Source organism: Lactuca saligna, chromosome 1 (genome assembly GCF_052625555.1).
Source record: "Lactuca saligna cultivar CGN05327 chromosome 1, ASM5262555v1, whole genome shotgun sequence".
Classification (NCBI taxonomy): domain Eukaryota; kingdom Viridiplantae; phylum Streptophyta; class Magnoliopsida; order Asterales; family Asteraceae; genus Lactuca; species Lactuca saligna.
This window is the reverse complement of record NC_136417.1, coordinates 34,299,551-34,314,256: the sequence shown is the minus strand read 5'-3', so window position 1 is coordinate 34,314,256 and position 14,706 is coordinate 34,299,551. Positions and strand designations below refer to the sequence as shown.

The window sequence follows — 14,706 nt, the reverse complement described above, 5'->3', positions numbered from 1 at the left end:
GATGTCATTTTTTTTGTGGATATGGTTTATAGAAACAAAAGATTAGACACATAAACACAAGCAGATATATTATAAGTTCCCATCACAAAAGGTTACAAACACATCAGTTTACAAACAAGTGAGAAGCCCAGAAAAACCAGGATTTGGTAAAAGAAAAAACAACCCTCACCGGGGTTGTCACAATAGGCTGAATAACCACCCACCATGACCAAATCCCACAAAAACCACCAAGCCACCACCGCCTGAATCCCTGACAACCTGTAACCTTCAACAACCCATGACAGAAAACCAAAACTAGACTCTAAGACATAAGACACTAGACACAAACAAACATATCATCATAAAACACCAATACATATATTAACTGACACACACCAACGACTAGGACTAGGACCCATTGCTAAAGGTTGTCTCCAAGAACCAAAACCAAGCATCAGTATTCTCAAGAAAATCTGGCTGGAAAGAAGAATAGAAGACCTTATAAACAAGGCCAAAAATTCTTGAAAAACAGTTTAATAAAAACTGTAAAAAAAGAGAGATACCAGCCAAACCCCTTGGAAAAAAAGAGAGCTTTGGAGTGATTCCAAGAAAACCACTTTGCAACAGACCTGTAAAAACCACCGACTCAAAAACTAATAACTGATTACCGACTTAAACGAGAATATCACATTTCCATATTTGCCCTTCAAGAGCACCAACTGCAGCACTTGTGACCCCACGACATTGCATCATGTTCAAACCAATAAGTGATTCGCCCAACTTCTTCAAGAAAGGTAAGCTCTTGTTTGAAACCTGGCATCCAGAAACCGAAAGAACCTGAAGATTCAAATGCTCAGCACATGCCAATGCTGCAATTGCAAAATCAGTGATTGCAGATTTTGAAACATCAAGTTCTCTAAGCAATGAGCAGTTCTGAGTAACTGTCACCACACTTGCATCAGTAATCAATCCACAACCATCAAGATTCAAGACTTCAAGGGTCCCACCATGGGCCATGGAGATTTCCGACACGATCTTGTCCGTTAGATTCACACACCCGCTGAGATCAACTTTCGTTAGACCGGATTCAGAGTTTTGAATGAGTGATGCAACTCCGGAATCAGTGATTCCGGAGAGCCCGGTTAACACAATGTCTTGAAGCTGGGGGCAAATCCGTCCCAATAAAGCCAAGCTGAAGTTTCCAAATTCCGGGCAGTTACGGATGGTTAAAGATTTTAGGGAATTGCAAGGGGATAAAGTCGAATGGATTATCATCGGTGAATCTTTAATCCCAAAACATTTTGTCAAAGAAAGATTCTTTAATGCACCCGAATTCACAACAAATCCAAAGATTCCGAGCTGTGTGATGATGTGGCATTCTTCTAGAAGAACAGTCTCGAGTGATTGTGAGGCTTTAGCAAATGCTACAAGCCCGTTGTCTGATAAACCTGATTTCCGAATGGAAACAAGTTTCAAATTCGGGCAGCCCCTGCCCAAAGCTTCAACCCCAAGATCGGTCACACCAGTACAGTTAACAATCACAATTGACCTCAGATTTTGTAACCCTTGACCGCTGCCCATGACCCAAAACCCCTTTTCGGTTACGTTATGAAGGTCAACTAGAGTCAACTCGGTCAACGACAAACCATAGTGTCCAATAACTGCAAGACATGTGTCACTAACATTTAAAGCATGGAGTCTCACTTTCATCAAAGAAGAACTTGATGATGATACCAAGCTTACAACCCCTTGATCTCCGATTTGAGAACAGTTTTTTAACGAAATCGACTTTAAATTTGGGCATTTTTGACCAATTGCTTGAAGGCCTTCGTTTGTGATGCTTGAGCAAGATTCGATTGAAAGTGATGTAAGATTAGGGCAGTTGATTGCAATCGCGATTAAAGATTTGTGGGAAATGTTGGGGCATTGAGAAAGTTGAAGCTTTTCAAGATTGTGACACTCGTTGGCAATTTCAACAACACCTTCATCACTAATGGAAGAGAGATTCCATAGGGTAAGAGATCTAAGAGAAGTGCACCCATGAGCAATAGCTTTGAGCCCAACATTTGTCACTTTGCTAGCATTGTTTCCAAGAATAGAAAGATCACCAAGACCTCCATGACCACTTGATCCAACACTGATAGCTGCAAGCCTGATATCTGTTGCTTTCTTTCCTTTTAAACACCTTGTGAGGAACCCGTTGTTGATTTCAAGATCTGCATGTTTCTTGTTAGAAATGGATGACACTGTTTCTTTGACTTCATCCCTGCGGATGGTGCTTAAAAGCATGAGCCAACGTTTTGAGACAAAAGCACATGAACTTTTTTCTTGGCTACCAGATAGGCGTCTGAAGATCTCAAAGAGGCATTCATCAGGAAGAGCATCAATGGTGGTTTGCTGCTTTTTGAAGATTTGTTCAGAGAACACAAAAGGGGCACTGACTCTTGACCTCTTGCGAGGGGGGAAGTACACATCGACATGGTGACCAAGGGACAAGAAGAGATTTGACTCTTCTGAAGCATGGTATTTTGGCATACCATGGTAAAGAACATCTTCACCTGAAAATATAAGTTCAGGAAAAATTAATATAAAGTTTTTCAAGAAAGAAACAAAAGCTAAGTATAGATCCAAAACATAAATCAGCATAACTAACATCAAAGAGTAAGAGAAAGTTTCCGAGATAATCAGGCATGTCCTTGTGCACATAGTTTTTCTACTCTTAATTTAACGCAATTCAAGGAGGGATTTACCATGTGATCATGTGATTCTTATGCAAGTTTATGTAAGAACTACAACTACCAAGTATCAACAGGAAGTTTCACCAACAAATAAATGAATAATTGGTGGATTTTAAGATGAGATCTTCCAAATACAGTCAAGTAAAGTAATAATTTCGAGAACCCCTGATAAAATAACTAAATAACGAAAATTGAACAGAAATAAGCAAACTAACTAAGGGAAACAGCATAGAATCGAAATTAGCGAGCGATTAAAGACCCTTACCAAAGAATTTCTGCATGAGTACAGTTGAGGAAGACGTAAAAGAAATCCGAGACTTGAAAGCCCAAAAAACCCTCGATCGAGAGCAAAAAAGAGCAGATCCACCAACAGGAAGAGAATTGAGAGGTGTGTAAGCGATGAATGCATCAAAATCTTGGAGAAATCATATGAGTAAACAGAAACCCAGATATGATTTTAGGGCAAAAAAAGGGTAATGGAGAAAAGAAACGTATGATGGCATCATTGATTGACTGAATTGATTTATACAAACGAGGAAAGAGAGAGAAAGAGATGCAATGAATCCACCCAAATGCTTTGTGTTCAATGTTTCTTCCTACTCCATTCATTTCCCTATCACGTACCCCACCGCCCCAACCCCCTACCTCCACCCCCCAAGTTGTTCATAAAAGTAAATAAATTACTAAAAAACAATTTAATTGATATTTCGTATAACTTTTTTTATTTTATTTTTTTTGGACTGTAATAAATAATTTCAAAATATTATAAGCGAATTAAATGGATATTTGCTACAATTAATGACATTTTGACTCTCATAAATAACTCAATGTATTTATAAAAAATATTAAATAAATTTATTTTTTTAATTAAAATGTTGTTTGTTTTTTGAAAAAGTAAAAATCTATTATCTACAGATGCAAAATAAACAATTGTAGTTTATAAAAAGATAATTTGTTTTTTTAAATCCTACCCTATGCATAATTGATATTAAAACACATTAATCATGGATGATACTAAACAAAGAAACCATATGTACATCACACATTAACCATGTTCATTTAGATGATAGTTAAAGATGATGTTGGTAGCGGAGATGGTGATGGTGGTGTAGTTGTTGCAAAATAGATGACTGAGGTGACGTAGGTGGTGGTGGATATAATGGATGAGGTAGTGGTAGAAGTATCGAAGGGGTGGTCAAAGTGTTGGCGTCATGGACGGCATAAATGGTGTAAGCTAAAAAAATCATTGAAAAACAAAACTTGACAATAAATTGTTGTTTTTTTCCTAAAGTTAGAATATTAGAGCCTCTCTCCCACCCACCAAAAAAAATACATTTTACAATTTCTAAAAGAAATACAATATTAAAAAATAGCTTTTAAAATTAAATAAATGCCATCTAAGTTTATATCATACAAATAAAGACAATTTAACTTTATTAGGATTATGCTTTTGATAAATATACATAATAAAATACTTACGAATTATTATTAAATTGAACCAGGATTTGTGGGAAATAAGAAATAAATTATTACTGAGAAATATGAGAATAATATCTCTACCAACAAAATGGAAAAGAAAAATCAATGATCAAGATTACATGAATAGTTGGTTACAAATGATTATATAACAGTTACATCCCTACAAATTATGAGTACCGGTTAGTTTAGTGGTTGGTTAACTTGATATTGAGATCAAAAGGGTTTCCATTAATCTACAATGCATAGTTAGTCTAGTTGTCACCGTGTCGAGTCATAATTGTTAAAGGACTTGACTGTGAGGGGGATCGTGACGAGTTAGACACAAGAGATAGGGGTTAATGTTGCCTTCCTAAATAAATATTGATGTGAAAAACATTATCAATGTACTTACATACTTTGCAAATTATATAAATATGCAACCCATATTATAAATGTATTACATTTATTTATCAAATAGGATGATTATTTGTATTTAACATATTATATTTTTGCAATAAATTTTTTATGTATATGATATTTTTCGTGTTGTGAGTCATTAAATGTGATTTAACTTGAACATTAATTAATTTAGAAATAATATATGTTTTATAAAATCTATCAAAAATTATGAGATCCAACATATTTGACAATAATTTATAAAAATAAAAATGTCAGCTTAATTGGAGTTGCAATAGATTAAGAAGCGTTCTATAAGTTGGATTGGTTGGATCCATGTTAATATCCTTGTAATTTTTTCGATCTAATCTTTTTATTTTTGTTGGCTCTTTGTCAGCTTAATAAATTTATGCTTTTCAAATTTTTTTTAGAGTAAATTACACGAATGGTTCCTATGGTTTAGGGTAATTTGCACGTTTGGTCCCTAACTTATTTTTTTAACTCGGAAGGTCCCTACTGTTTGTTTTTGTTACGCGTTTGGTCCCTGTCTTACATAAAAAGTCTATTTTTCCCTTTATTTTTTAATTTATTTAAATAAACACACCCCTAATCTCACAATTCTCACCTTACCTTACGTACCGCATTATTTTTTTCTATTTAAATAATAGTCTTTTTAGGTATGACAGGGACCAAGCACGTAACAAAAACAAACAATAGGGACTAGACACGTAATAAAAACAATCAGTAGGGACCTTCCGAGTTAAAAAAATAAGTTAGGGACCAAACACGCAAATTACCCAAACCATAGGGACCATTCATGTAATTTACTCTTTTTTTTATTAGGAGGTTACTTTTAGTTTTGGATAAATAGCACAAAAGATTATAAGTTTATATCAAAATTCTAATTTGACACTGTATTATTTTGTCTCAAATTTGACATTATGTTTTCCAAATTTTTACAATTCTGACCACGTAACCAGTCAACCCGATTATCTAGCTGACGTGGCATACTGACATGACATGTTGACATGTCAAATTTGAATTTTTTTTCCCACAAAAGACACTGAGTTTTCGTTTTTTTTTTTTTTTCGATTTTGACACTAAGTTTAATTTTTTCTTTCAATTTTCACTATGTAATTTTTTTGTTCCAAATTGAACATTATTTTTTTCAATTTTTTTCAATATTTATTATTTTCCATTTGAAATCGTATAAATATTTTTTAGTACATTTTAAATCGTATAAATATATTTTTTTCATTTAAGTTTTCATCATTGAAACGATCAGTGTCCAAAGGTCTGGTTTGCAACTTGTAAATTTTTTACATCTTATTCAAAACTTATTGTTAATTTGGTTCGCATGCATAACATTATGCTTTGAATGTAAATAATAATAATAATAATAAATAAATAAATAAATAACCTTTTATTTATATAAAAGTGTGGTTTTTAAACGAAAAAAATATATTTATACAGTTTAAAATGTAATAAAATATATATTTATACGGTTTCAAATGGAAAATGATCAAAATTAAATAAAATTAGAAAAATGATGTTCGATTTGGAATAAAAATTCAGAGTGTCAAATTGAAAAAAAAAAAAAAAAAAAAAAAAAAAAACCCTTAATGTCAAAATCGAAAAAAAATGAAAACTTAATATCTTTTGTGGGAAAAAAATCAATTTTGATACATTAACATATCATGTCAGCATGTCACATCATCAAAAACTAACACGTCTTCATATCACGTCAGCAGATAATTTAATTGACCGGTCAAATTGTTATAATTGTAAAAATTGAAAAACAAAGTATCACATTAAAATTTTGATGTAAACTTAGTATTTTTTTTATTATTTACTAAATATTAAAAAACTTTGTTTAAGTACCTATCCCAATCGGTAATAGCAGCTCCACATAAGAAAAATGATATGTCGTCTTCATGATCAATCAATGACATCATTAAGTTAGATTGGATGAGGAAATGACAACTAAAATTGATTATATACATTTGTGATGAACTGATGACGTGTCCATATATTTTTATATTCATGTAGCTCTACCCTTGTAAGCAAACTCCTAAAGACACTTAATAACCGACACTAATGGGTTTATGGGGCTAATTAAAATTCAAAGTGCATTGCAAGAGTTTAACACCTTATTCTGGAAATAGCAACTTTTAAATACTTTAATATCAGCAAATAGCAATATATATATGCCACCCAAATGGATATAATTACTACTTGTGATTATACAATAAAAGCAATATGTCATTGTACAGTCACATCTATTAGCTATATCCAATAGATATTGTAACTACCCCTAAAAGTCATGTCCCAGTATGCCTAATTTACACCCTAACACGTCAAATAAGATGAGAAATGAGTGGTTATGTTTTGTACAAGTTTTAAGAGTGTGTACGTGTGCGTTATGAGTATTCGACATGGAAACGTACATTTATCGTTTCTAGTTTGAACAAAAGCACAACGAACATGTATCGTTCCTAGTGTGAACAAAAGTACTGTATAAATATAAAAGTACAATATAAACAAAATTGATTAATTTGAATGTATATTTTAGAATCTAATAATAAAAATTGACTGTTTCTAGTTATAATCAATTTTAATAATCATGGTGCGTTGAATGACTTATGAACGCATGTGTGAAAACAATCACAAAGTGCAAATTGAGAAAATTTTATATATAGTCTTGAAACGAGGGCGGCTTGTCAATCGTATTCAATCAACCACCATTATATCAACCAAAAAAAAAAAAAGTACATCATATTTTTTAAAGAAAAAAAAAAAACCCTTTTAAGTTTTAAAGTTTTAAAGCACGTTACTTTATGCATCTCAAGTATCAACCAGTCTTCAATAAATGAATAACGTGTCCATAGTTTCCATCACAAAACCACCAACCCAAAATAAATGCCCGAATTATTTTCAAGCCAAATCCATTTAACAAATCTCCAACCAAAATAATGATAATAATTTTGTGCAAAGCCAGAGAGAAAGATACGAGTTATTTTTTTAAAAACTAAATAGTAAATAATCATGTCATATGTAGCAGTTTTACCAGAAAATAGCCATCCATTATCATTATCATTATCCTTATCATTATCATTATATCTCTCATCAGTCATACAACCCCTCTTCTTCCCATACATCCACAAGAAAATTCACCATTTCCTGTCACATTTTGGAGTCAAAACTACAATAAATATCAACCAAAATTTGTAAGCAAAATATATACGACTTACAGGTAAAGGAATCGCCTTTGGAAAAGGCTTGTTTGTCCCAAGCAGATTATCATATGTTGCATTCCAACTACATGATAATTACAATTACTCAAATATATATTTAATCAGATTATATATATACATTATATAAAGTTTATCTAACCTTATGGCAGGTTCTTTACCCTTCTTTTTGCGTTGTTGACCAGAAGAACCCTTATCTCCAATCCATTGTTGCCTTGTCTGATTCCAGAGAAGGAGACCACGGTTTCTGAATTCCGGAGGATTGGTTCCGGAGGTGGAATTGGAATTGGAATTGGAATGGGAATGGGAATGGGAATCGAGGTTAGGGTTTGACATGGAGAGTGATGATTGTGACTGAGGAGCACTGTTGTCCATTTCATATGTGCTGCTGCTCCAAAAGTCTTGAGCCAGGTTGGGTTTATTTATATTTATGGTTTTGTCTTTTTTCAGATTTCCAGGTGGCTGTTTTTTATCATTGCTCATAAATGGGACCTTAGGACATCCAAGACAACCTCTGTTCTGTTGCAAATAAGGTTTACAACCATAAATATCATTAGCTCAAACTATAAAAACCAAAACACAACAGAAACAAATGTTCTTAGGCTTCTTATTATTTCATATAGTGGTAATCTTATCTTTACTATCTAATAATCTGATAAATCGTTTAATCATGGTAATAGACTTACTTTGAATAGAGATATGAGTTTACCCTTCCAGTTTGCCATCACCCAACTCATAAGAGTGCAAGTTTCAGAAACCAAACAAAAACAACTTTTTCCTAAGACTCTATGCAATTGAAAGAATGAAAGACACTTCATAAACATGCTTTCTTGCTTAATTTCTGATCCAAAACAAAACAATTACGTATAGGGATCACAAATTAATCTCTCGCCACAACAAGTAAAGCATGAAGGAAAAACGAATCTACCCAAAATCACATTTTGTTTGTTTAATTGATTGCTTAAACAAAAAGCAAACCATCAGATTCCAAAAACAATCCAAAAGTCAAGCTTAATCCAATTAAATGACTAAAGCTGTTTGGTTCTTAAATTAACCAAGAAAGGTGGAGAATATAAGAAAGGAACAACTAGCCTTAGATAATTACTTTGAAAAGAACCAAACATTAACAGTCCATCATTTTCCAGTTTATCCTCCAATCAAATTAATGTTGCCAAACACCAGATTCTAACGTAAAACCCTAATATTACACGGATGTCTATACATAATCCCCTTGCCCCCATCTTAATTAACGGTTCATGCACTCTAGCAGCGCCTCTTCTCCATTTAAATCAAATTTGTTTCTTCAAATTATTATTTTGTAACGTATTCATAGAAATCACATATATACGCTAACAAATATACGAGGAAGATAATGTCATCACGATTATTTCTGAACATACAGTTGAATCCGAAAAAAAAAAAGGCGAGAGAGAAAGAGACTGACCCCATGAATGCGAAAACTTGGAAGATCAGATTGCTGATTGATCTGAAAGTTCGCATGTAAGGATTACAAACACAGAGCATCAAAGAAACGCAATCGATCGCTGAACAGTAAATCGAGTAAGGAGTGAGCAGTATAACCTGAAAAAATCACCACACACATAAATCAGACAGAAATCCAAAACCTCAATCGGATAAATCTTCACTGGTTATCTGGATTTTTGGTTTCATTTGGCGAAATTAGAAACCGAATCGAGATAAAGGGATTTCAGACCTCTCGAAGAACATGGCAACTATTGGTTTCGATGTTTATCTCAGCTGCTGTACAACTATTCGGTTTTCGCAAATAAAAAATCAGTTATTTGCGTAAATCATCCTTGAACTACATGCGGATATTCAGCTTTTCCCCCTCTTGTATTTTTTTAGACTTAATTGTACGATTGGTCCACGTGTGACTGTGTTACCAAATTTAACACGGGGACAACTATGAAAAACATAACAGGTCTTATGGTTTTCAAAAATTACATTTCTAGTCCTTTTTGGTAAACGTTGCCTACTTTCAATGGTTAGTTAAAACAATACCATCAAGCTTCCTGACGTAGTTTGCCATTTTAAAAGCTAAGTTGTCTAAATGCCTTACGTGGTTTGTCCACATCAGCACATAACACCCATAAGTTTCTTCCATGTTCATCGTCTTCCTTACTTTGTTTCATTATCTTTCTTGCACATTTGTAAAAACAAACATCCCTCTCACATCAGTGTACTATATGGGTACGTTGGGCGTACTGGATCATTTTTTTATCGTGGGTCTTAACCATGTACTCCCCGGTCTTAACCACGTACGCGGGGCATATGTGGAGTATGCAGGGTGTACGTGAGGCTGAGGCAAATCCTAAATTTTAGGGTTTTGTTCCTATTTAAACCTCACTAAAGCCTCATTTGGACATGTTTAACCAACCTCTACCTCTCCTTGCCTTGAAATCGAAACCCTAGAGTGATTTGGTGAGTTTTGAGCTTGATAAAGAGATTTTGGTGTCTTAAGGTGAAGAATAAGAAAAGAAACCCTTGGAGAAGTTGATTGAACTTTTGGATCTAGATTTTGGTGTATTTTATGCATTTTTTAGTCCCTTGGAGTAAAGATGTGCTTTTGATATACCCCGGAAGAAATAGATGCTAGATCTTAGCTCCATTCAGTCCCCATGATCATAAAAATGTCAACTTTATGGAGTGTTTTGACCCATGCATGTATTAAGACCTTTGTTAGGCTCTTTTTTAGCTCTTGAGCCTCTTTAATCCATGCATGTATGTAAAGCTACCAACTTTATGTGATAAGTATCCCTATAGAATCAGATATGAGGGTTTGGCATTTTGTCTTAACTGATTAAGTGCTTAATGGAGTAATTTGGAACATTAGGGAGTACGTTGGGCGTACCCATTTGGTATGTTGCGCGTACTAGCCCCAGATGGTGTACGATAAGCGTACGAGCTGAGTACTCCCTGTGTACTCAGCAGATGTGCTTTTGGGCTTGACATTCTCGATTTGGACTATCGTTTGGTGTAACGACCCAATTTTTCACATCAAAATTTTTTGTTTAAAAACGTTACTTTAGAAAATATTAATAACTAAAACATCATTCGATCATCCATATTATAAACTGAACCATGTCTGAAAACCAAAACATACAACTAATCAGAATATCAGAGTATCAATCCCAGAAAAGCTCGTAAATGCGAAAACCGAAGAGTGTGTGTGTGACATGCTGATACCGCGCCGGCTCCTTTCCCCTAGCTGAAGAGGTACCTGAAACCAAAACTGAAACCGTAAGCACAAAGCTTAGTGAGCTCCCCCATAATACCCCATACCATGCAAGCATTTAACAAACAACATGCAATTAGGAGATACGGGCCACGCCCACACTCGTGAAGATACGGGCCCCGCCCACACTTCGCTATCTGGGAGATACGGGCCTAGCCCACACTCCATTCTCGGAGAGATACGGGCCTCGCCCACACTCAACCGCCAACTCATATCATACAAGTATCGCACAGACAACAAGTGTAAACAATTCTATCATACTGGCATATATCATAATCAACTCAACTAAGAGATACAGGCTCGGCCCACACTCTAATACTAACGTCTCGTCTATACGGGCCGGCCTTGGTGCCTTAGACCCGTTACTACTAGAAGGAAACTCACCTCGAAATAGCTGCTGGTCTGTGTGGGAATTGATCACCTACTACTGCTGCTGCTGCTCCGGAAACTCCCCGGCTATAATTCCCACAATATACTTAATCATACACTGCTAACTGTCCTTTGGGTAAAAAGACCATTTTTCCCTGGTCTAGCCCTAAGTCAATTCGAAGTCAACTTTTAGTTGACCCGACTCACCGAGTCCCTGTCCAGACAATTGTCCTGGGTCCCTGATTCTACTCGTCGAGTTGGGCTATGACTCGACGAGTTCATCTTCTAAACTGACATTCAACTCCTTCATCCTACTCGCCGAGTTGTATGAACAACTCGTCAAGTTCATCTTCATCCGAAGAACACATATGCTAAGACTCGCCAAGTTGTATGAACAACTCGCCGAGTCTGTTCTTGATCTATGAAGATTGCCTTGGACTCGCCGAGTCAGGGCATTGACTCGCCGAGTCCTAACATGGGTGAGTTCAGCTCCCAACTCACCGAGTCACCCCCCTGTGACTCACGGCTCAACTCGACACATCATGAAGGGACCAAATCGGTGACTCGCGACCAGAATCACCGAGTCACCTATACGACTCGCCGAGTCGCCGCCATGCATCCACCAAATACACCGATTTGCTCGATTTCAGTCCATGCCATTCATAGATCTGGACTTCTAGGACACAAATCACACGTAAAGTTTCCAAATTTACGTGTGGATATTCACCAATATGGATTTTAGGGCTCAAAATGCCTTAAAAGGGTAGATCTAGGGCTAACAAGCAACATGGGGCAATAAAGCTAACAAATCTGAGCTCCTGGAGCTCAATCTTGCCTAGATCCAGAGGCCAAACGTCTTAATACGACATATAAGGCACATACGAGCTTGGGGACTTGACCAAGAAAGACCCAAATGAAGTTTTAAGCATAGAATCATGGGGAAAACGGGTTATACCTCAAAGGAACTACTGGAAGAACACAATAATTGCTTGGTTGGCTTTCCTTCTTCTGGATCTACTTCTTTCCTCCTTCAAAACCTTCAAAAACACCCACAGAAGTCTCAAACTCTCAAGGAATGGCTTAGGACGAGGTATACAGGGCTCTAAGGGTGAATGGGGGCTGGCTTGGGGCAGTTAAGTCGTTTAAATAGGGTGCAAACCCCTGAAACTTAGGGTTTCATCCAACAACGGCGACTCGCCGAGTCTAGGATATGGACTCGCCGAGTCGCCAACTTAAAACGTGACCTGGATCGCATCTCTACTCGGCGAGTCGGACCCATGACTCGCCGAGTCCAAGGCTAAAATGGGAAATGTTCGAATAAGATTTACATACCAGAAACCAGGTACTACATTTGGGCTATCATTGTTTAGGCCTTGTTGGATCATTATATTTTTGTTTTGGACTATTAGCTAGTGTAGTTGGCTCTTTGGATTTAGGCCCACGATAGGTGTTGGGCCCAATTTCCAATATTGGGCCATATTTGGGCTTTAGGTGGCGAATTAGGATTTGGGCCTTCTTAGTAGTTAAATTGGGCCTTGGATTTGGGCCAAGTTAGATAAAAGGTACTGGTTATGGGCCAAATTGATTCGACTTTTGGTTATGGGTTGAGATACAATTAATAATTGGATGTTATTGATATTGATAGCGCGGAGATTTTCTGGACCAACAGCCAGAGAGTTTTTTTTAGAGAGGTTCAACAGCTAGATGTGAGTTTCCTCACAGTGTTTAGCGGGTCTAAGGCACCAATGTCGGCCCATGAATTATTATGTTAGGATGCTAGATGTATGCGTGACTCTTACATGGGTTATATGATTGTATGCTTATCGGGCAGGGCTTGATGTCACGTGGGGCCCGATGACCATTCTGTATGTTATTTATCATTGTAATTATTGCATGTTATGTGTTTCTTTGTATATGATTATATGTATATCGGGTAGGGCCTGATGATGGACAAATCTGTATATCTAGAGGGGCCCGAGGACGGGCAAGTCATATTATATGTTTGATATGTATGGTATGTGGTATTTTGGGGAACTCACTAATCTTTGTGCTTACGGTTTTCAGTTATGTTTTAGGTACTTTTGGTTCAAAATGGAAGAGATCAGGATGATTGACGTCCACACACCACCTCATTCAACATTTTATGATTACTCTGATGTTTCATGATATATTAGATACACTTTGTTTTACTATGGTTTGATGATGATATCTTGGATAATCGTTTTAGTTATTTAAAAAATGAAAATTTTTGGTCTTATTTTTGGGATGTTACAAGTTCGTATCAAAGCTTTAGTTTGAGGGATTCGGGTGTGCTCTCGGGTATGTCTGAACTCAAACTGAGGATTTGGTAAAATTTCACTTAAAAGGAGATGTTTTATGTAAGGGTTTTCTAACATAAGAAAATGGTATGGTGCATGCAATCTACCGAGCTCAAGGAAGTTTTCCCAAAATACCCATACATGTTATATGATATGCTTTAATTTGTGAATTTGTGAATCACATGCTATATAGGGTTAAGAATCTGCTCAGGATTTGCATATTAGAATGCTAGGAGAGATGTATTTGTATACCTGTTGTATGAGCTTGTAGACTTGCATGCTAGTACTGATCAGTCAGTGATAAGATTGTTTGATTAGGTTATGCTTGATTCTGATTACTCAATGCTCAAATGCTACTTGCTTTGTTCTTGGTAGGAGTTCTCATTAGCTTCAAATAACTAGCAAGCGAATATGTTAAGTAATATATTATTGAGACTAAATAGTTTTAGATGGTTAGGTTTTAACTCTATTGTGAAACTCTTGTTTGAGTCCAACCATTGTAGTGTGAAACCTCTCATTCGAAGAATTATCTGATTTTAGTGATATGTAATTGTATTTGTGAGCTAGTTAGAGGGAGTTAGCAGGAGTTCCTCCTAAATGTGATGGCGGAGAGTAGTGTGGTGATTACCCTAGGAAAACCTAGGAAGAGATTTAGTGTTGAGAGCCTTATCTTGATGAGGATTAATTATATGGATAAGGAGTGACTTGGAGGATTCAAAGCAATCCTTGAGGAAAGTACAGATAGATGTGGAAGGCAGTATGGGCCCATACTACTAGAAGCAGAGGATCCATACTCGAGTCAAGGAGAGTTGTGATGAAACCAGGAAGCTTGTAGAGTATGGGATTCCTCGATATGTATTTTGGTGGTTTGCATGGTCTATTTTTAGTATGGTGACTCTTCGAGGCAGACCGACTAGTGGTTCTGGTGCTGGTGAGGGCTC

The 14,706-nt window shown here is 36.0% G+C and overlaps 2 protein-coding genes across 5 annotated transcripts; both read right to left on the bottom strand.

Moving 5' to 3' along the window:
• Nucleotides 1-451: 451 nt before the first annotated feature.
• On the bottom strand, nt 452-3,206 carry LOC145032287 (EIN3-binding F-box protein 1-like). Its single transcript, XM_078981054.1, has 2 exons — nt 2,983-3,206; nt 452-2,537 (listed from the first exon to the last, which is right to left on the bottom strand). The coding sequence occupies exons 1-2, from the start codon at nt 2,996-2,998 to the stop codon at nt 652-654; spliced, it is 1,902 nt and encodes a 633-aa protein (XP_078837180.1). The 5' UTR covers nt 2,999-3,206; the 3' UTR covers nt 452-651.
• Nucleotides 3,207-7,570: 4,364 nt separating this feature from the next.
• On the bottom strand, nt 7,571-9,654 carry LOC145032262 (uncharacterized). 4 transcript variants are annotated; one of them, XM_078981034.1, is made up of 5 exons: nt 9,537-9,654; nt 9,267-9,403; nt 7,965-8,341; nt 7,823-7,889; nt 7,571-7,751 (listed from the first exon to the last, which is right to left on the bottom strand). In XM_078981034.1, exons 3-5 carry the CDS (start codon nt 8,303-8,305, stop codon nt 7,698-7,700), a joined length of 462 nt encoding a protein of 153 aa, XP_078837160.1. In that variant the 5' UTR covers nt 8,306-8,341; nt 9,267-9,403; nt 9,537-9,654; the 3' UTR covers nt 7,571-7,697. The 4 variants fall into 4 exon arrangements, with proteins under 4 accessions (XP_078837160.1, XP_078837142.1, XP_078837150.1 ...); XM_078981016.1 differs by having other exon boundaries at nt 7,965-8,336; XM_078981024.1 differs by having other exon boundaries at nt 7,965-8,336; nt 9,267-9,308; nt 9,404-9,578.
• Between the last annotated feature and the right edge of the window lie 5,052 nt (nt 9,655-14,706).